The sequence below is a fragment of the Tachysurus fulvidraco genome, chromosome 17 (genome assembly GCF_022655615.1).
Source record: "Tachysurus fulvidraco isolate hzauxx_2018 chromosome 17, HZAU_PFXX_2.0, whole genome shotgun sequence".
NCBI lineage: Eukaryota > Metazoa > Chordata > Actinopteri > Siluriformes > Bagridae > Tachysurus > Tachysurus fulvidraco.
Window position 1 is genome coordinate 8,276,093 of NC_062534.1, and position 23,639 is coordinate 8,299,731.

The 23,639-nt window shown below is 38.4% G+C and overlaps 1 protein-coding gene across 5 annotated transcripts in view; it reads left to right on the forward strand.

Annotated features, from left to right (window-relative positions):
* Nucleotides 1-23,639, forward strand: part of gria3b (glutamate receptor, ionotropic, AMPA 3b) — a 122,477-nt gene that overhangs the window by 52,239 nt on the left and 46,599 nt on the right. For all 5 annotated transcript variants that reach the window (XR_007138234.1, XM_047802042.1, XM_047802043.1 and 2 more), the window contains exon 4: nucleotides 21,892-22,079. Coding sequence is in view for 4 of the 5 variants with exons in the window: in XM_047802042.1 (XP_047657998.1) it covers nucleotides 21,892-22,079 (188 nt within the window). In the remaining variant the exon portion in view is untranslated. The remainder of the gene's footprint in view (nucleotides 1-21,891; nucleotides 22,080-23,639) is intronic.

A 23,639-nucleotide genomic window follows, 5' to 3' on the forward strand; every position in this document is an offset into this window, starting at 1 on the left:
GGGCATTGCATCAATGAGACCTGATCTGATGAGAATTTATATTCCTTTAAATGGCTGGTTGATTTGTATAAAAATTATAACCCAAGTGCTGACTAACGTGACATTGTTCATTCAATTCAATTCAATTCAATTCAAGTTTATTTGTATAGCGCTTTTTACAATAGACATTGTCTCAAAGCAGCTTTACAGAACATAAACATAGAGCAGAAGACATGTTCATACACGTGATACGTTTCACTGTGTTGTTATATAAGGGTCTTCGGGTGAACTCGTCGGTTCAGTCATTACACACATATTAACTCATGAAAAGTTGAATACAGATAAGGTTTTAAGTTAAGTGCAAGTTTTCTTTTAGTGTTTAACTTTACTTTAACTTTGCCTTTGACTTGAACTTTATTTCAATTACATCAAATCACCTGATTTGCTTCAAATTCTTAGAAGATTAGCCTGCTGTGAGTGACAGAGATAAGATCAAGCTGCTCAAATACAGGATATTCAGCCGAGCTTAGAACTCAAACTGTGTGCATTAGAACCGCAGGGAATAGTTTTATAACTCTGAGATTTCTCAGAACGAACCCAAATACCACCTGTGCTAATTTGGTCTTCTGTAACATTCCCCACTAAATTACAGCACAGAAGAAGTTACTGATGAAGCAGGTGTGCTGTTTACTGAAGCTTCATCGCACACCTTTGCAGTGATGACACACCATTGTATGTTAATATGTATTTATGCTTTAAATATTTAGATAATTCACTTGGTGTTAAAAGATGGTGAGAGATAAAGTAGAGACACTTCTGCCTAATTTATGTCGGTTTAGAATTTTAAATAAATATGAAATAAACAACATGTCAAAAACAAATTAGATGCAAAAAAAAAAAAAATTATACAAGTCATTAATCTCTACATTTTCTATTACCCATCCAACCGGAAAGGTTATAACCTGATCTTATTAGAAATTTGTACAAATTGGATAACGCAATGTGACGTGGACGGATTTTGTATTGATATCAGACACAGATCACAATGTTTAATGCAACACAAAACCAGAGATTAAAGATAAAGATAGGATAGAGGAGCAAATGATGAACTCACGGTAAGGAGGAAGACTTTGCAATGACGTGAATGCTTCGAATGTTTAAAGAGTCCATTATTAAGGCACTTCAGTAGATGGAGCACTGTGGCAAGATGCCTGAGGCAAACCTGTGACCAATACAAATAACGTTGTTAGGAGAAGCATGAACACTTACCTTGCCCATAACTATAACCTTCATACCTGCTTATACACCTTGAATAAAACTGAGAATGGCAAAATGGCAATTGAGACCGTGAAACCAAAAGTATGTTCATGATGTAAGAAAGAGCTTCACCATGCAATACTAAGAAGACAAAATATCACACTTAGTATGCAACTGTTGAGCTGCAAAGTTGAAGTCAATTTATAAATTCCACCGAGGGGGTTTAAATGACTCGGCAGTGCCAAAATACGCTCATTACAATGCCTACCAAGAGGGTATTGCTCTTTTTACAATTACGATGCCTGACCTTCTGTTATAGTTTTGACCTCCCAGAATAGGAAATTCTATTTAAGACCATTTAAAAAATTGCTCTAAGACAAGCATAGGCCGTTCCTTCTGCTCACTCTTATTTCAGTACCTTCTAGCTATGTAACAAAGTACGAATACATTCTTGTAGTGAAAAGACAAAGTCTTCTAACTGGTTACAAATACATGTGCTGATAGCAGAGACACTCAGGACATATAACAGTGCAATGGCACACACTTCTATGTTTTGTGTCATTCCCTGTCTTCCTCATACCCCCCAATTACTCTCACCCATTTTCAGGTTGACCATTGAATAGTAGTTGTATATTTATACCCTCGTGTTTCTTTCTTTTTAGGAACATATACACTCAGTTTGTCTTGTGCTTCTATTATCACCAAGCCTATTTTCATTTTGTAGGTCATCTGATCTTGACCTTGTCCTGAGTTCCAATTTTGTACTCTAGTTTTCCTAGTTCTTCCTAGTTCACCCTGTTTGCTGATCACATGACCTAAACCCACTTCCTACATTGTCTGCCTGCCCATCCACCTCGGCCCGTCTGGGACTCAACAAAAAGTTGCATGAATGTGCATAAATAAAGCTCTTTAATGTGTAATGTGCAGCATTAGTAGACTTAAGTACCTACCTGGTCAGGGTTGCAAAATTGAAATCAGGCTACTACTTTATGCATATTTTAGAAAATTAAACAAATCCCCATTTAAAAATTGTGCACCATGCTGAAAAAGTCTACTATAATAAATATAATGATTTGGATTTGTATTTAAGCAGAAAATGAGAAATTCTCACTATTTTATCCACAAGAATTTCACTGAAGTTTACGGCTGGAAAGCATCGGCAGCTTAGAAAAGAGTTGTGTCCTTTTATATTCCCTACTCATATTTAAACATAAATTGATCATTTATCTGGAATTGGAATGGTTTGAAAAAAAAAGTCTTCTTGTTTCTTGTCCATTTGCCTTTCCCACTCAGCCAATGGAGTTGATTAATTATCACGCCATCACTTTAGTTATGTTCTTGCACTGGGTTCATATAAATAGCTTTTAAGCGCACTTTTCAACCCACTTGAAAATGCAGTCGCTTGCTCAGGATGGATCTGCATGATTAGAGACTGCATATTGGTACATTTGTGTTTTTATAGCTACATCACGGAAAGTCTCTGAGTGTTTTTAAGAGCAAATTCCAGCCAAGGTTAAGGGCTCATACAGGAAATCTACAATTGATAGACATTAAGGGTAGCTGCCATCTTGTATTAACAGCTAACACAGCATGAAATGGACAGCGGAGAGAGAGAAAGGAGTACTTAAGATTAAGCCTTATCTCTGTGTCCTTTAAGGTCAGTGGTTATGCTATCAGGAGCAACTACATTTAGACGTTAGATGCTCTCCAAAATGTAGAATTTTGCTTCAAGATCCTTAGGGTCCGATGTCTGTACTCCAGTAGCTGAAAACCTGACCTGATATGACTGCAATATACCTTACCTGAATTACCTTATTAAAGCTGCAGCTCATCAAAGTGCCTACTAAATGTACTCTGCATGGGGGCATATTGTAAGTTAAAAGCTCATGTGAAGTGGAAATAACCTTAGAGCCATCATTAACCCGACGAACATTACTCATTAACATGCAAACCAATTTTTAAATTCCTGTATACAGAATCAGTGACTTCATCCATCGATTCATCTATTTTCTGTAGCAATTATATTTGAGGCTTCAAGACAGGGGAAACCCTGAGCAGTGTGTTAACCCATCACAGGGCACAATCACTCACACACTCACACAATGGGCAATTTAGAAATGTCAGTTTGTCAACAACACATGTACCTAGACTGGGAGAGGAAACCAGAGGACCCGGAGGAAACCCTCAAAGAACAAGAACTCACTGCACACACAGGATGAAGGCAGAAATCAATGTGCTGACCACTAAGCCAGCATGCTCCACAAAAAAACTGACTTCAAATAAAAGTAAAATTAAACTGAAGTCAGTTATGGCTCTTGTAACATTTAGAAAACTGGTGATTTAATATGAGGAATTGTGCTCAGACCAGGGTTCCCACAGCTGCTTGGGCAAACTCTATTTTAATTTTATTCTTCCCAGTTTGTACATGTTGCACCATAAATAAGACATATCTATAAAGCGTTAAATGCACCAGGCTATATTGCTATTCTGCTCTAAGAAACCCACTTTTTAAATCTAGACTTGGGAGGTGGACACGTGAGGTGGATCTCACATGAACCTGGCCACTGATAATTAACCAAGTTTTAAACATTAATCCTCATACAGCACTTCCAATTTCTCCAACTTTTCCTTTAAACTTTATGTCGTCCCCCTGAAATGTAAGGTATATGGATGTGTGTCACCTTGCAGTTACTAAAATGTGTGTTTTTTACATAATAGGCAGGGTTTCTCATGCAGAATGCAGCCTAATTGCGCTGAAAATGTGCAAACAGCTTACCGCATCAGGTCCTTTGTCTTTGTTTTTACGGTGGTTAGCTTGTCCACAACTCCAGATTTAGCCTCGTGATAAATATATTTTTCATGTTTATGCCGAAAAATAAAAAGAGAGAAGTAGTAAGAGAGAAAAGTGAGATAGATTCTGCCCTTTGTAAGGCAATGGTCAGCTTTGGGCAGATAATTGCCAGGCTTGTGCAGCAGAGACGGATGATTACAGGGTTTATTGTCTCTCCCAGGCACAATCAACCTTACCTCTTGTCCCTGATTCAGCATTTGCACCACCACATGATTTATGGGGTTCTCTCCATCTCTTTCTTTCCTCACTCTTGTTCTCTCACTCACTCACTCTTTCTTTCTTCCTTTCTTGCATTTTCTGTCACTCCATTGCCTGCAATCTTTCTCTCATTCACTCCCTTTCTATCTCCCTCTTGCAGACCCAGACTCTATCAAGCGCCAACAATTTTGCACCATTCTTTCTCTCTCGCTCACGCTTTCCACCCCTCTGCTACAAAAAGCGCAGCAGCACACCCACAGTTAAGGAGGGAGAGGGAGAGTGAGAGAGAAACAGAGAGAGAGAGAGAGAGAGAGAGAGAGAGAGAGAGAGAGAGAGCGAGAGAGAGAGAGAGAGAGAGAGAGAGATTAAAGTACACATTTTAAAAAGAAAAAAAAAAGCACCAACACGGTCTCCCCATCTTGATGGTCCTGAAAGCACTTTTGTCTTCAATTGACATTTCTGACCGGCAATTTGACAAAGGCATTACAAGTGGCATTCTCAGTGTGAATCCCCAGAAACTCTGTCCTTTTAGGTTCATGATGTCATTTTAAATCCATGAGAAATTCCATCTCATCAGTAAGTGCACTCTTGGGAGCAAGAAGGGGGTGATAGCAAATTAAGACCGCTCTTTGTTCCCAATCGGCCTCCTTCTCCTACCATCACTGCTCTGAATACAATACTGGCATGAAGGCATGAGCCACAAATAAACCATCTTGTGCAGTCCACTGAAAACTCTTTGCCTCCAAATCTCTAAGAAAGCACAGTGTTGAGATCATTTGTACACCAGTCGGACCTGTGAAGACAGCCCATCTGCAATTCTGTTTAGCTACACATTTTCATACTGCTTGTAAATCTGCAGTTCATCTTTCACCATCACAGATCCAGCCAAATGAAAAATTCAGTAATGCAGCAGCAGGGCTCCACGGCTGCTCAAGTACTTGGGAGAGCTGCAGCCCGCAATAGTGCTCTTCCACCGTAATGACAACAATCCATTACTAAATGCGGGGGATGATGTGCAATGCTGCACGCTAATCTCCATAATGCATGCACGCAGACCCGATGAGTGCCACCTCCGCAGTTGATAACAGACCCATTGGATGAAAAAACAAATTCATCTTTTTCAATTCATGGCGACTGAGGGGAAAATAATAATATTTCATTGGCTCGTACAAAATGGAGTATTCTGCCCAATTAGCCTTTAAACAAATGGCCTACATGTGTGGGGACAACAACAGAGACACATCTCGATAAACAGATTCACCCTCCGATATCCTCTGAACTGTTATCTATGTTAGCGTAGCGGTAATATTTACATATAAGAATCTACTCCGCCGTCCCTTGCATGCTGAATGAACAGAATCTTTTATTGAGTTCGTTCAGGCTGAAATATTACTACTCTAAGTAACAGTGCCTTTTGTTTTTTGTTTTTTTTACTTTTTATTCCAGATTCTTAGACTTCTTCAGTGTGTAACGATGTGTACACAGTTAGGGCCAAAAGAAATTCAGTGTATTTTCTCTGCAAAGATATTGCTCTGTTTTTCCAACATATTCTATCCTAAATCCTGTAAAATCCTTTCTTTATCAACTAAAAGCTTTCCATTAGAGTAGATAAAACAACCAAGACAATTCCGTCTGATGGAGAAGCTTCTTTTCCGCTGTGGTGTAGGGATGATTAAAAATAATATCTGTCAGGGAAGACAATGGATTTTTCTGAAAAGGTCCTGGAAAGCAGAGACACAACAGTGCTCCAAGCTCTCCATGTGATGCAGTAATGCTGTAGCTGTCACACAGTCCTAATAGACAACTGTGTAGGCATGATGTCCATAGTACAATGAAGGACTGCATTTCACTGATGCTGTAGGAGGACTGCAGAGGTCTTGTGTGTGTGTTCAGCTTCATAATATGCATCCAACCACACAACAAACTGTGTTCAGAACACTAGGTTTTACAAAAGTGCATCACATAACACATTGCATTAGAAATAGCTACCTAATTACTGTCTCCTTAAAACGTCTCAATTTGCTCTGGTCTGTTGTGGCAGTTCTGTGTCCTTTAGACACACACACATACACACACACACACACACACACACACACACACACACACACACACACACACACACACACACACACACAGTACAGTGGTTCTGTAAGAGCCGTAGAATCATTTTCAGAAACAAAACGAATCATCTTTGTTTTATCTTCCCCATTACGACACTTGCCCTTGATGCTGAGCTTTCGTCCCGAATCTACATAGCCTGACAGGTGCAACCATACTTCTATACTATACTTCATATGTGCACTGTATGTGAATAATTATTTACACACCTGGTCACCTGGACTTGGTCACCAGTGTACATTTCCAATAAGGTCAAATTAATGACAGAATGATATACTAATACAATCTGATGGCTGGGGGGGGGCACGGTGGCTTAGTGGTTAGCACTTTCGCCTCACACCTCCAGGGTTGGGGGTTCAATTCCTGCCTCCGCCTTGTGTGTGTGGAGTTTGCATATTCTTCCCATGCCTCTGGTGTTTCCTCCGGGTACTCCGGTTTCCTCCCCCGGTCCAAAGACATGCATGGTAGGTTGATTGGCATCTCTGGACAATTGTCTGTAGTGTGTGAATGAATGAATGAATGAATCTGATGGCTGAGCATTCCCTTACCTGTCCCTTTTTTTTAAAGCTGCTAATCTCCTCACTGTAATCCTTCTTCTCATATAATCATCAAGTAACTCTCAGGTCCATTGGGTATGTTTTACCATCTTTTTTATGAATTGATTTAAAAAAAAAAAAAAAAAACAGAACCTTAGTAGGCTAGATATATTTAATCCCAGTTAGCATGCATATCCTGGCCATTAAATGCCTGATTTGTTACTAAGATGCTAGGATTAGCATTATCCCATGTCAGATGTATTCACAGCAAGCACAAATGCATCCTCCATTAGCAAGTACTGTACTTTGACAGCTCTTTATGCTTGTAAGATGAATTATCTCTGAAAAATTCTAATGCTGCAATTGAATCAAATCAGAAGTGGGAAATCAGAATGATGTCATTTTTGACCTGGAAGCTTTCTGGTACATGGTCATGTTCATCTTTGTTTTTAACAATAAGAAAGCTGCTGGAATGAGCGCTCAAAACATGGAACTATATACTCAGTGATAGAGTTTTTAAAAATCAATATGTCTGTATGATGACACCAAATACTAGTACACTGAGCACAGGGTATACTAGGGCTGATTTAAACATTAACAGAGCTACTTGGTTTACATTGAAAACATTTGAACTGACATCGGTTACTGAACTTGGGGTTGAGGAAACCATCCTAAGATTCTGAGTAGGCCTTCTGTAGAGCAGGTATGATTTATTGGGGGTGTAAATGCCACCCCAGCATAACACACCCTACTCTTTGGCCACCCTACTAAGACAGAATTAGTAGTAGTAGTACCAGTGTCATAATGATACTGTATTCATAACACTAGCATACTTTAAAGGAGGATTAGAAAAGCTGAGGAGACCATCCCAAGATTATGAGTAGGAATTCTGAGGCGACTCGGTATTTATTTTGGGGCACCAAAGCCACCCTAGCATTATGCACTGAGACATGAATATTATTATTAGTAGTAGTTGTAGTCGTATCATTTAATACACCCCACTGATCACTGGTTTCTTTACAGTAGTTCATTATTAGCTGCCATCAGCTAACGATATTTAAGTGCACTTTATATAATTTAACATTGCATTAATGTTACATAAACCACTTTTCTGGCTGGAAAAATAGCAATCAAAGTTGCTTAAACCTTGTTCTGTGCCTTTAATGACCAGAAACAGACAAAGGAGCCATATTCTTCTAGAATAAGGATTTGTATTTTGCCTCACCCTGTTGAAATTATAGTTATTGTGTTTAATCTTGTCACCTGTGTAAAAGCTCTGGGTAAGTCCCTGCTTATAACAATGTAGAGTTCAGTGCGGTGTCCACGACCACCTACAGCGCCACATGAACACCATATAAAAATGAAAATGAATATTTCATGACAGTCAATGAGTAAGCCAGGCCATTTTGAAGCTTTTTAAATGTAATTCCATGTTCTGCACAGTGCAGGCAGACAAAATTATTTAAAGGACACAATGCCATAGTGACAAGCATTTGCACTTCAAATGGAAAGCTCAACAGTTAAGGGAGGCTCTGTCAAGGCTGCATTGCTTGGCCTCCCATTTGTTGATGAATCTGAAAGTGAAGCTCTAATGATAGGCCACTGGCTCTGTATTAATCCCTGATAATTCGCAATAAAGAGCACATTTTGCAGCCGGCTGGTTAACAAGGTGGGGGACTGTAGCCTGGCACAGTTGGCAAGGCTCGATGGCATGTGCGCCAACTCTCCTGTGAATGAAGCAATTAAATGACCATACTTGCTTAGATCATGTCTCTGGTCATAAGACAGTCTTTATTCTGCTCGTGACATTTATAAAGTTCATTGTTGTAAATGGTTTTTCAGGAGAGACATCCGGATTGATTTAATTGCAGAACGCTTAGCAAAATACATTTATGGCATCAGGCAGACACCAAGACCAGACTAATCCAGACCAACTTACATTTTGGCATCCTTTTATACAACTGAGTAATTGAGGGTTAAGGGCCTTGCTCAGTGGCCCTTGGTGGACCTGGATTTCAAACTCACAACCTCCTGATGGGTAGTTAAACACACACTAGGCTACCACATCCCCCCACCACTGGATCTTGGATATTATTTTTACATTTCTGAGCATGACACTATTGGTGTAAGTTTGTCTCGAAAGTTGGTAGGGACAAATGAAAATAGGGCTAAAATTACCAGCTAGTGAACTACTTATGCTAGCTCGAATAATGAATAATTAGGATAATGCTAATCTAGGATAATGGCTAATCTAGCCATATCCCATTGCTGCATTGTTTGAACTTAATTTGAGCCGCTCACTTCAAGTCAATGTATAAGCTTATGCACCATCTTCTCATCATCGTTATCATTATGCCCTCTCATCAATTACTTGATTTATTTCATGCATAAGAGACATGACACAGTGTCCGATATGTAATCTGCTCTCACTGTAAGGATGATCAGTCATGAAGCAGATAGTAGATGTGTTTTCATTCAAACTCAGCTTGAGCACTAAATGTTTGAGTCATTATGGATGTGTTAAAAAAAAAACGCACAGCAGCACCGATGAACAAGCAGTATAATAGAGCACAATTTAGAAAAGCAAAAGAACACAGATGAAACTTTAAAAAACTTTAATAAATTCACTCTGAAGAACATTGACAGCATTTTAACATTAGCTGTATAATTTGGTGGAAATTATTAAATTTGGGTTTCTGATAGATCTCTAGGTCTCTAGGTACTCATTCATTTCCAACCTGTATGTGGGCTTCAAGTGAATTTTTAAATTGCTCAGCCAGACACCAGATATGAAAAGATGTCTGGAAATGTAAGAGGAGGTAGCATATGCAGAGCATTACTCAACACTGTTTGGGAGTTCGTATGAATCCACATTGTCAATATGACTAATTTTATCCATATGCTGTTGCTTGGCATCTCTCTGGAGCTTGTCACAATACAATCCATTCTCCTTTGATTTCACTTTTAACCATGACAAGTTCTAAAAAAAACACACAATAAAGCTGCATTTTTTTATCTCCCGCAGTGTGTGTACATGTCTGTAGCATGTGAACAAAAGAACCAATGCTACTACAACAGCAGGCCAATCACATAATGATGTTGATCCCCAAACCTTCAGTGAGTCTGTTTGCATCCAGCTAACATTACCGCTAGCTAGCTAAAAAGGAATTGCACAGATTTATTACCAATAACTAGACATTATTCTTACTAATAACTAGCTTGGATAAAATCTTCTGATGCTAATCTTGTCACTGTGAGCTTCCTTAATTTTCTATTAATGCAATGAGAATGTTATACTGTCTCTTTTAGGAATGAGAATGAAAATGAATGAAAAAACATTATTAACATATTTTAGATTCGATATTATTAGATTTTTTTTTTCATCCTTGTTAGCATACATATCTAGGATTAACATTAAAGCTTCATCCTCTATTTGCATGAGGGCACCAAGATGAATTATTTTTTAAAATGTTCAAAAGCTGCATTCGAATGAACTCCGAATTGGGAACTCATTTTGACCTTTGTTCATTCGAGCAATAAAATGTGGAAGGAAGCTTTTATGTTTGTCTTTTGTTAGCAACAAGAAAGGAACAGTAATGAACAGTAAGTTTAATTCCATCTCATTAGAAGATAATAATGGATCACAGTTTTGTTTTTTGTTTTTTTTTGTTGTTGTTGTCTGCTTGGTGAAGTAACATCTCTCTTCTGAGTTTCCCTGTGAGAAAACATGTACTACAGTACTGTTACAGTACATTGAGTAACAGATTGAAAACTGTTTATAAAAATAGTAATAGGTGAGTGTGTGAGCGAATGCTAAGGGTTTTCCCTAGTGAATGATTCCTGGATTTGTCAGTGTTCCAACACAAAACTAGCCAATACCTCAGAACATACATCCTTTAAGTGTTTTCAGGTTTTGTGTGTGTGTGTGTGTGTGTGTGTGTGTGTGTGTGTGTGTGTGTGTGTGTGTGTGTGTGTGTGTGTGTGTGTGTGTGTGTGTGTGTGTGTGTGTGTGTGTGTGCCAGCATTGTTAATGCTCCATTTCACTGGCCTTCTGCACTACTTCCTCTCAGCTTGCAGCCCCACTGTGGAGACACCGAGTCCCCTCAGTAAAACTATAAATATTGCCCTCATTCATCCTGGCTGTGACTATGCATGAATAAATTGCAACCAAATTCAACTTTGATGTATTCCTGATTTCTACAGAATGTATTTGTTGAAATGAATTTTTAGCAAACAATGCCTTTGTCATAGCATATACTGTAAACATGATCTTTCAGCTATGGCTGTCTACCACCTCCAAGTAAGTAAGCATGTACTGTAAGTAAGTATGTAAGTAAGTAAGTGAGTGAATAAATGACAGGACAGGACACCCATACTGTAAGTAGGTGACAGTCATGTGTAGACTTTTCACACAAATGTCTCCAGTACACAGGCTTGCAGTTTCACAAGCACTAAAATATGCATGAAGGGGAAAAAACACATGAGGAAACACAGAGACACCCTAACAACACAGAGACAGCTGTGTATCTCCAGCAGTGGTACTCTATTAACAGATCGCAGTATAGAGGTATGGAGTCCATTTGAAACACTCAGACTTAAATCCCCTTTGAGTTGCTCTAAACCTACGCATTTTCACTCTCCACATCTGCAGAGGTGTAAAAATGCACTAGGAGCTTATTGGAGTGAATGCATGTGCGTTTTGTCAAAAGCATGTTGAGATTCATCTAGCAGAAAGCACACAATGAAAACAAGAAGCGCCTCTTAGCCTCTCCTGCTAAGTGAACCCGGAAAAAGGCCATTTTGCTCACCTACTCACTGTCGGCTCCATGAAATTGTAGCTGAGAGCATTCTTCTTCTTCTTCTTCTTCTTCTTCTTCTTCTTCTTCTTCTTCTTCTTCTTCTTCTTATTTTCTCTATTGGAAACAAGACAAAAATCCTAGCTCTATTTCTAGCAGTTAGCAAAGAAAACTTGCATGTAATGTGACATAATACACCTATTTTTGCACAAAATACACAACTCTATATACACCAACAGATGATAGAAATAGTTGCAGGAATTATTCCAGATTACTTCGAATTATATCAGATGCCTTATTAGCGTTGAACATACAGCGAACATATGTTCAGTTAAGCAGATTATATATTCATCTGAATTGCTTACTAATTACTTTACCATTTATCTTTGAATCATTTAAATGATTATAGATTGAGATGATCCTTTCATGTGTATCTTATATAAAATATATACAGAGATGGTTTCTATTACTAAAAACTTCATGCTGTAGGAACCATGACTTTTTTTTAAAAAAAATCACCTGACTACTAAATAAGTAAAAATATATTGAGTGTTTAAAAAATTGTTTAAATTATTGCTAATAATTTAATGCTAATAATTGCTAAAATTATTATTTATTCATGTTTCACATTCACACACATTTTCTCCCTAGTTCCTACCCACTATTTCTCGTCTTATCAGCCACCAACCAGTAATGGTGAACGCTTGCACATGCTTCCTGCAGGATACGAGATGTCGACCTTTACATGTTGTCAATCTGCTGCTCATGCTGCATCACATAGCAGCGTAACACATCGAGAGGAAAGCGTTATCGACACTCATCCCCTTACGTGAGATCACAGACACCGAGAACTAGCTAGTGTCAGTATGAAGGATAGAGGAGGAGAATAAAGGTATCTCTGGCACCCCAACAGAATTGCCAGTCTACATCTCTTGTCTTCCAGTCACGAAGCGCTGTAATATTGTCGAGATTCAAACTTCTGGTATGGAAAGTTTTGTATAGAATCCAAAGACAGTGAGATGAGAAAGCAACAGCAGTAGCACGATTTGCGTCCAAGTCACTTATAACAGTGGACGCTAAACATAAAAAGAAGCACTATGGTCTAAATATACTACAGATACACTTGGGGGAAGTAAGTGATAGCTCAGTGGTAAAGGTGTTACACTACAGATTGGAGGGTTGACCAGGCTGCTACCACCAGTCCCCTGAGCAAGAAGGCACCAAGCATATATACCAGCTGTATAATTGAGAGAAATGTAACTCGCGGCAAATACTGTAAATACAGTATACTACAAATTTTATTTTTTTTTACTGGATATAATGTAATGGAACTTTTGAAATGAATATGCTTGAGATAGCTGAAATAAGGAGCAAATATCATTGCATGTAAAAACATCTCCAGCATTTAAGCTTCATTGGACTTGATTTGTTAACACTTAGCTAACATGCAACATTTCTGTCTCTAACTCCTATATTATTCTACTCAGAATCCATCGCAGCTAATGTAAGAGAATTTTCCATCGGAGTAACACAACTGCTGCAAAAACAAGACGTAATCAGAACGAGATAGCTGTTCCTGTTGCTGTGTGGGATGCCAGGTGTTCATCGGCATTATATAATTGATTAACATATGTAGAAAAGGACGTGAACACTAAAGCAGCATCTTTCTTGTTATATTGCCTGTACTCTGGAAAGCATGTTTGATTTGTTCACTTATGACTATTTTTACCTCAACATTTCTTTGCTATTCACCTTCACTGCAAAATAAGACGCTTGGTCTAATCACACTCAGATTTCCTTCATGTTTTTGACTCTGAAAAGCTTCCAACCAAAATCGGAGGTAGATGAAATATTCAGAGGAAAGCGTTGTAAGATATCCAATGTCCTTTTTTTACCACAGTGTGAAGAAAATCTATATTTTCAGTTCAGTTTATGACTCACTTGGCTGATGTAACAGATAATTGCATCGTGTCCATGAGTGTAGGCTGTGTTTCTGCGGAGGTGCGCTTTACACCGACCATGCAGGTGCTTGTGTGTGTGTGTGTGCATGTGTGTGTGTGTGTGTGTGTGTGTGTGTGTGTAGCCGCAGGCCACAGAAGTGTGGGCCGTTGAAACGAAAGGCAGCAGCGAGGGACCCTCAATCCTGACGGATACATGCATTTTTAAAGATATGCTTTATGCATTGCTCTGCTTTATCCAGCTCCATGCGTCAGGTGTCTGAGTGATTAGGACTGTGCTTGGCTTGAGCTCATTTTAATTAGTGAGAAAATGCTACATCAAATGTTCAGATTTCTGTTTTCCCCCCATCAACCTCTCTGGAATTCATAGAACACACTCAGCAAAGTTCCAGCATGATCGCTTTCTCATAATGTTTTAGAGGAAACAACAGACAGGAGGGGAGACAGGTGAGAATCTTAATTAACGATTCAGATACGCTATTCCTTCAAGATACTGACATCTCTGCCTGGTTTAGATGCTTTATTGTGCTGAGCCTCTGGACACACAGCATCAGTGATGTATTCAGCAATTACAAGTAGCACAGAGACAAGTATTCATCAAACATTTAAGCAGGTGTATCATTTACCTTTGCTGAAAGACAATGAAGATAATGAAGATCTACTCATTACTTTCATCCTAACCAATGGGTAGTGGAAGGGGTCACTTTTTTTTGGAATAGAAATGCTTGAGAATTTCCACTAGCTTACTGTAAAAGCAGCAGTGGCCTCTTTTACTATTTCACACATTTGAGCTTTTTTATTGTCCGCAACTCAGTGCCATTTTATTTGGGTGCGTGTGGTCAGAAATTGTGTGTGTCCTAATCTGCCTTATCGAGTCAAAAAGAATCTCATACGGATTTTCGGGAACGTTCTATTTCGCGGTAACCCAGGGCTCTGAAAAAGTCCTGTGCCATAATCTCCTGTGCTGGGCATCTGGGCTTTATCTCGTTGGACCCACACAGTGGCTCTCTCGTTCAGGAAGGGCAATTACAAAAGACCCACTTTCATCTTCCTTCATGTCCTTCAAGCATTGCTTTCAAATATCATTGTTTAGATCCGGACACCACATTGTGTACAGTGAAAATATAACAGCAAACCACAGCATCGTATTTACTAAAAATACTCTTACACAGTATTATGTTTACAAAAAATAACATGGACTTAAAAGAAGTTAATCAAGTGAGAGGTAGAGCTGCTTCAGTGGTGGTGAAGTTGTCAAGGCCTTGATCAGTATGCATGCACCGACCTGGGGAAGACGGACAATTTACTCCTTTTGAATTGTGTGTTTAAATAAAGCCAGCTTCACAGAGACAGGAATAGGGCAGAGAAGAGCTCAGGAAGGCTGGTGACAAGCCATACCAACTCAAGATCTTTTAATGAGCAGCCTGAAAGAAGCATCAGTAGAGGGAAAGAAGATTAGATACAAGTAAATTCAATTATGGCTGAGACGCCATGGGTGACACTTCAAACTTCATCCTGTTAAGATCCGGTTCGGAGCGACGAGGCTGGAGCTTATACTGTGTGCTTCCAGCAGCCTGCACGATTTACATGGTGGCATCGCTGACTGCTCTGTAAAAAGGGAATGTTCTTTTGAATTATCTTTTTTTTTTTTTGCATTAGGAAATAGCTTTTACAGGAGCAATGAGGCAATACTAGCTTTTTTTCTAGTACCATATTGGAATGTTTATATTGTTGCATTAGCAAGGAGGAGGTTTGACCAGGAGAGCATCTCATATTTAAAACACATGTATAGTTTTAATGGTTAGCCAGAGAATTAAATGCATCAGTATTCAGATGGATGGTCAAACACACAACACATATCTCATATAGCTTCTTTAACAACAAACTATCTAGTAGAACAAAGACATTAAACATCACATTAACGGGCCACAGGAGCTCATGGGTATGCAAATGAGCACCCGCTTTACCACAGCACAGCAGCACTACAATATTTTCAGATAGATTATGTTTGCCATTATTTCTGAATATATTATTCTGAATAAACAGATAATGTGTTCTAAATGGATCCTTAGGATAGAAGAGGAGAGGAGAGGAGAAAAGAAGAGAAGAGAATTCCTTTTATTGTCAGTACCATAGTGCCACAAAAATATTGTAAGCATTAAAGAAAATGTAAGAAGAAAAAAAATCACACACACATGAGCAAATGCACACACACACACACACACACACACACACACACACACACACACACACACACACACACACACACACACACACACACACACACACACACACACACACACACACACATGCATACACTCAAACGCATTTGTGGACACACACACACACGCATGCAAACCATCACATTGAAGTGATTTAAATAAGGGTTGTAATTTGTTTATATTTTGGGAAATATAAATGAATTTGTTAGAAAATATGAAATAAAAAATTTACCAAAATAATAACCATGTGATTATAAACTGACCTGTGTTGAGCCTTGTAGGATGTACCTCCAGGACTTCATGAATTTTTCAATCACAGGAATGAACACGATATCAAGCAAATTACAAGATATTCAGAGGAGACTGCAATTTTCCACAAGACGTGGTGATTAATGTCATCACAACATGCTTTCAGCCAAAGCTATCTTCCATGCATGTCGAGCATGAGTACAGGTAGCATAGAATGTAATTACATATGTGTTTTTACTGCTAGATGATTAAAAGAAGAATCCTGTGCTTAATATTTTACCAGTCCAAGTAGTTTTACAAAAAAAAAAAAAAAAGAAAGAAAGTGCTAAATCTTCACCAGTTGGACCAAATATGAAAATACTGCAAATACTCCATGGATGTAGCCGAGGTTGAGGAAATTTTAGGGCCAGCATTTACAGAACACCTTTAAAGTGCTAGTGTTTCGAATTTTGGTTGTTTATAGGTTTTTCAAATGCTTCTGTGGGCAAAGTGGTTGTGTAAAAATGTTTTAATTTTTTTTTTTTTAAATGTATTTAGTTATTCAGTTTGGGTTTAAATCCAAATAACAGATTATATATACAGTACTATATACAATATATATTATATACTTTTTTTTGTTTATATTGATGCGGATCGGTGTGCTTGTAAATGATCGGTGTGCTTGTAAATGGACAGCTCTGGCCTGTAGTAAGCCAGCACATCATACAGTGAGACATGATGCCAAGTTCACTGCTGGCACACTCCAAACTATATTTACAACATTACAGGCGAGAAAGCTTGGACTGGCACGTCATGAGAAATGTAAACAACAAACAAATGAATAGCGCTCTGTGTTTAGATAGCCTCTTAGCTGACCTCCAGATGAAAGGAAGAGGACAGCGGCTCTGCTGAATATTACACTCCTTTATCTCCAAAGCTGTCGACACAGCTGCTGGAGCATCATGGATGATAATGCAATCGCTCATCAACTCAAGGGACTGATTGGGTAATGGGGAAGGGATTGTATAGCATGTGGATGTGTGTGTGTTGGGGGTTAAGTAACGTTGACCCGCTCAAAGAGGCACGTGCCCGTCAGTAAAGTGCAGAGGGTTCAGGGTTAAGAATGACAGAGTTCAGACGTTGCCTGCATTAACAAGCAGGAAACACTCCGCCACACTCAGCAGCTTTATGGCATTTTAAAAAGTGCCTGGCTCAAAGGAATGATGAGCTCTCAGGAGTGTAATCAGAAACAGCCTTCATCGTCTCGCAGCATTGCCCCAGCATGGGGAATTTATAGATCCCGATAAGGAAATCTTGTCGTCGTCTCCTGAATTTATGTGGCCCAGCACATTACATTCGCTGCACTGTCGCACAGCTCAGACTTGCATAAAGTGGTGATTGCAGATGGCAGATTTTTTGTTAGAAATGGCTCTTGCATCAAAGTTAGACCTCATATAGAGTAAATAAGGATATAGATACACCTGCACACTTGCCCATTCATGCAATTATGTAATCAGCCAATCATGTGGCAGCAGTTCAATAAAACTTAGATACAGACCAGAAGCTTTGGTTTATGTTCCTGTTATGGGCTGAGAGAGCTGTAGAACTCAATGTTGAGGAGGTGGATGTGGCACTCGCTGCTGCTAAAGATGCGCTCACATGTACAGCCTAAAGATACATGGGATTACTGTGACTACTTAGAAACCATGAGATGACTTTGGATTGCAATTGATGCTGTTTTGTTACAGTGGCTTAAGACTACAGTTGCTATGATAGCTTTAGAACTGCAATTTCCACAAACAGTTTTGCACTCGTCTCCATCAGTTTGTCGAAAACCTCAACATGAGACTTCATGTTGGAACAAGAATAAATGTCCTGCTTACATAACTGAAATTTTTGACCAAATATTGCACAGTTATAGTCGAGAAAATATTTAAGATCACGCTATCTCACTTGTGGAGTCTGGTTACTCTCAAAATCTATTCCTAATATTGTTTCAGGTGGTTATTCCTTGCTTCGGTCACCTCTGGCTTGCTCATGAGGGATAAATTTATACATTTAAATTGTATATCCTGATATTCTGTTAAGTTGCTTTGTTACAATGACCAGTGATAAAACCTCTGTACAAATAAACTGAATTGAATTGAAGATTTCAGATGTTGTAGCCATTTTTGCCTTCATGTTCCTAATAAAGTGGCCAATGAGTGTTTATTTTGATCATCCTTTAGATGGTCTCTGGACCAAGAGCAGCAGGCTCGTCTTTTATAAATCTCTATTCACAAAGACATTTGGAAATGTACAGTGACAAATTATAATTCCAATTCAAGCTCTAAAATTAATAAGCTTTCTCATTCCATAGTAAGCGCAAAAAACCTACCATTAAGTATTTCAACACATCTGCTCCGTCCTGGCTGAAGAGAAAGACTGCTTCTGAGTTTTCTTTATAGTTGTTTAACGTCAGTGGTTTTAAATCTGGACGAAAACTTTTCTGCTGACTTAGGAGAAATCCCCACAGAGTACATCCATTCCTCTGTATATTTACCCCAAGCCAAATTTCATCTTGGAATTTCCATAAAAATGAGTATTCACAAGGGGATTGAATCTGTTTAAGAATCTTAAATGGATTCTGTTGTTCCCATTCATGTTGGCCTTGTAGCGCTACACTGAGATTGTGCTGGTTTTAATCGACTGTTTCAAAATGAAAAGGCTATTTTGATGATAATCAGGAGAATGAGTTCCGTCCCAAACATGTGGCCTTCTCATATACAGCTCAGGCTTAGCTAAAGACGAGATATGCAGGAAAAAATGAAGTCATGTTTTATATGCTGGTTCACTGCTTCGCTTTTAGCTGAAATTGAGGTGAATGCTGCCTCACTGCCACCAGAAACATTTGAATGTCACCCTGATTCATTTAATGGCACATCAGAGCATATTAGCCTACGTGTCTAATTTGTTCTGAGAGATGAATCCGTTCTGACAAGCATGTCTGCTCTTCTCTGTGAGGCATGGTTCAAGTTCAAGGGCTAGAGATTCATTTGCTGATAGATGATATATACAATATCAATGACTGGGGAAACATCCATATGAGCACATGGCCACGTTTCAGTGTAGTTCTTGCCAGAATGAATTAAATCAAATTAAAATCTAAATTTAAATATTGCTAAACTTCTTCATAGTCTTCTTCATCATAAACTTCTTCGTACATCTCCGGAATTTTTTTTAATTGTAATATATGTTGTTTTGTAACATTCAGTGAGACTTCAGTACAGAGGTCTTTGTGCTTTCTGGTCACAATAGACAGCAAAACCAGAGGTTGGTGAGGAAAAATTCATTGTTGGCAAATTTATGTTGTATACAAGGAATAAGATGTTTTGTAATATGCTATTATAAGAAACAAATACACACCTAGTATGTGTTTTGTGATACAGCCTGGTACATTTACTAAAGTTTTATTTCTCACATGAGATATTTGACTGAAAAGTATGAAAGATTAATCCTAATTTCTAACATTATTCTTGCGGCCAAATAGTCATTACATTTCCTAATTTCTACATGAAAGAATTAGGATCAAATAAATGTTATGAGGTATTGATGAAAAAAGAAATGGTGTGAGAAGATTCAATTTATATTGGTTTCCTCATGTGACTGTTCTTTAGCTTAATTGATGTACCAAATTTTGATGGATACTATGATACTATGTGAGCGAATAAAAGATTCTTGCAATCGTTCCCACATTTGATTTTCATGTTTCCAGATGAGCTGGGAGTTCATGACGCACCCTTTCTTTCAGTCGCGTTTTGCTTCAGTTTTTGGATAGGTGGCATATGGGGCATTTGTTCTATCTGGTTGGCGAGCTTTTCTTCCGAAAGGTCATTTCGCAGAGTGTGAAGCTATGTTGTGATAGCTCCATGCTGCGCCTTAGACAGCAAGGACTGAGCTGCAAGGGACTAAGCAGGAACCTGAAGGAAAGAGAAATCTGTGCGCTCAGAATAAAGAAGTTGCAGACATGACACTTTGCTTTATCATTGACATGTCCTTTCAGCCTGGTTACCATTCAGACCCAAGTATTTTGCATAATTCCATATTGACCCGTGCAGGCTGTGCACTTTATCATCAACAAGAATTAGCACTCCAATTCCATCGGCATGGACAGCTAAGCGTTATTGGTTCAAATGTGAAAAATAGCCCTGTTGTATGGAAGTCACATGCACTGATAAATCTCAAGGAAGTTTTGAGTCCTAATCTTTAGCCCTTGGACTGTATAAGTGCCCTCTTTCACCATGTCTATAATCACTGATTTTAGATAGCTTCTGGATGACTCACAGAGCAAAAAGATGTACCTAAAGTCCTGTAATTTTGTTCTTGCCTTCATCTGCTTCCTTTTTCATTTATCATCCAATTATCTCAGCCTTACCTGGAAAAAATAATCCAATTAAATTCATAAATGAAGGTTGACATGTAGCTGTTAACATAGGGCTGTTTAACATTACCCCTTATCCCTGTCATAATGAATAATTTAGGCAAGAAACCCCTTTTATGTAATGTCTGAAGCATTGTAATTAAACTCTAGTTACTGTTCACTGGTTGGTTATAGAATCGGAATCCAGTAGCCAAGACAGGTGTGAAAGATAGAAGCCCGATATTGTAGTATTATTCTGTGCATTGGGAAAATCACAAGCATTGTATTATATCTCCTTGATTGTTTCATGCATTTTTAAAAGACTTGTTTCCTGTGTTCCAGTTTCCTGCTTGATATTTCCATCTTCCATTATTAGACCCTTGAATGTATTACTGATTAGGACTATGGACAACCATATTACTGCCTCTAACTGCCTGTAGTTGGACTCATGCTGTAGTAGGGTATTACTCTGATTGTTGAATTACTTTCCATTTAAAAACAAGTGAGTATATTAAATAATACCTAATATAATATGACTGAATTGGACTAAAAACGGAAAACACTCAACGTACTGTGCGGGAAAATCCAAACCCATGATTTCAGTGTTACTATAATATGTTTCAGTTGACTTTATAACAGACTTTGTTTTTAACAAATTATCAAATTTCAGAATGTGCTGTGGTAAAATTAGAACAGAGGAGTTATGCACGGTCTGGGAACATGTGGTGTGTGTTAGGGGGAAAAAATAATTTCTTGACCCCTGTAATACAGAAATGATCTATTGCTATGATCTAAATTCTATTGCTTTGGAAAACACGTAGCTGACACCAAACTAGATTTTTTTTCTTCATGCTAACGTATCAAGCTACTATTTTATGTAGATTAAATCAGTTGAAAGAATGTGATTTTGGTACCAAGAAGCAGGTAGCTCAGTTAAACCAATATATTTAATGAGTTATGACATGAGTTATTTATGGAAATGTTCTCAATATTCCTACAAGGTCGTTTTTTTTCCTGACATGAAGGGATGCTTTGCCCATCTCACCCTTTGTCCCAAGGACAGGAAATGTCACCTGAATGAAAATGAATTTAGTAAAAAATCTTTATGCTCTACACCATATTGACTTTCTCATTTAGCTCCAGTACATGTTGCAACCTTTCAAATATCTACATTTGCCATTCTTTCTGATATGTATATTGTGTCAAAGGGCAACTGTCAATGTTGTGATGTTTCTAATATCCAGGTTTTCTGTTTTTAATAAGCAAAATGTCAGTGTTGCATTTTACATGGTTTCACAGTTACACTGTAAAGGACACATGTTCTAAATTAATATGGCTTTTGTCTTAAGGATTCTCCATACTCCAAGCCATAATGGAGGCAGCGGTGGCAAACAACTGGCAGGTGACAGCCCGATCAGTTGGGAGTGTGACAGACCCACAGGAGTACAGACGCATCCTCGAGGAAATGGACAGAAGGCAGGAGAAGCGCTATCTCATTGACTGTGAAGTGGACAGGATCAACACCATCTTAGAGCAGGTAAAAGATCTCTCATTCACTTTCCAATAATCTAAAAAATTGGCAGTTTTACAGCACCAAGCCCTGCGTCCAGCGTGCAAACTTTAATGTCGAAGATGTCTACAGATCTCTTTCCTATAACAGTATGTTAATCTCTATGTCAATCTCTATGTCTATCTTTGCCACCACTTCAACCATGTCAATTGCAGGGCAAACGAAATGTGAGTGTGAGTGGAGGTCAGCTCACCAGGATAGATAAATAAAGATGAGTAGATTTGGGGGATGTGCAGATGTGAAGATCCATACCATATCTGCTTGTAGTAAGCAATCAACTCTGAATTTAAAATTTCTTTCTACAGTATATGTGAGATCACTGATCTTTATCTATTAGCTTCTTAGATTATTAAATAACCAAATGATGTAACCAAATATGTATACATTATGCTGAATGAACAGAAACGTAGGCGCTATATGGGGGATTTAGTGTTTGTAATACTTTAATTAAAGCTTCACATGGTATCTGCTTGGCACTAAAGGTGTGCATCAGTAGCAGAATCCTAAGCAAGTATTTAGATTGTCAAATTGAGCAAGTGGTCAGTGGGTAGGACTAGCAAAGACCATGAATATTTACAACAGCCAAGGCTAGTCGGGGTATCAGTGGTTTAAATTGGGATGCTAGTTTGTTTTGATTGGGGGGGGGACCAAAGATAAAGCTGCTAGCATTTGTAATATTTTCCTTTTTTTTATTACTTTTGGGTGCAGAGAATGATAAGCTTTGTATTTTTTATGCCACCCCACTTTGGGTTTAATACCAGGTACAGATACAGTATGCATACGGATAATTGGAGCACTAAACAGAAATCGATACAGACACAGACATTGGCATTGCCTTATACAATTGTGTGTAATGATTGTTTTGTAAATCTCTGTAAACCAAAATAGAAGCAGAATTTTTTTTTTTTAAAAATGGCTTATTTCTTAGCTTTACAAGAAATAACGATCTCATGATCTTAAAGTAAGGAAAACATGCAATGCTTCATTTGTAACCGTAGCTGCTATCTTGTTTTTTTTTTTAATTGGGTTTAACTGTAGATGTGATATCATTCAGTATTAATATATTCAACCTCTCTGCCTTAAATTCCAATCAAAGTTTTTCCATGGCTATAAATGAAAGTCAGTTTTACACCAGCTTTTTCCTAAACTGCATTTGTGCTAAATATTTCAGCAGATTAAGTCAAGAGATAGATTGGAGGAAGGAGAGAAGAATTAGGGGAAATTAGAGGAGGAAGTACCAGTTATTGGCCTCCAGGGCAGACAGTATTCTTTTTTTCCACCCACTTCAGCATACTTTGACTAAATTGAATGTAATAGGACTAATCTCCTCACACTGCAGAGGCTCAGAGAAGCTTCCGGACCTTGGTTCAGTGAATGACAGTAGGATGGAACTGCAGAGTCAGGATCAGAAATGGGCAGCCACGGGCTCCATCAGCATATGACGCCCTGCTGCTGTGAGCAAGAATAGAGATAAGCCACGGTGAAAGGAGGAGATTCACTTTTTATTGCCAGCCAGTGAAGTATGCC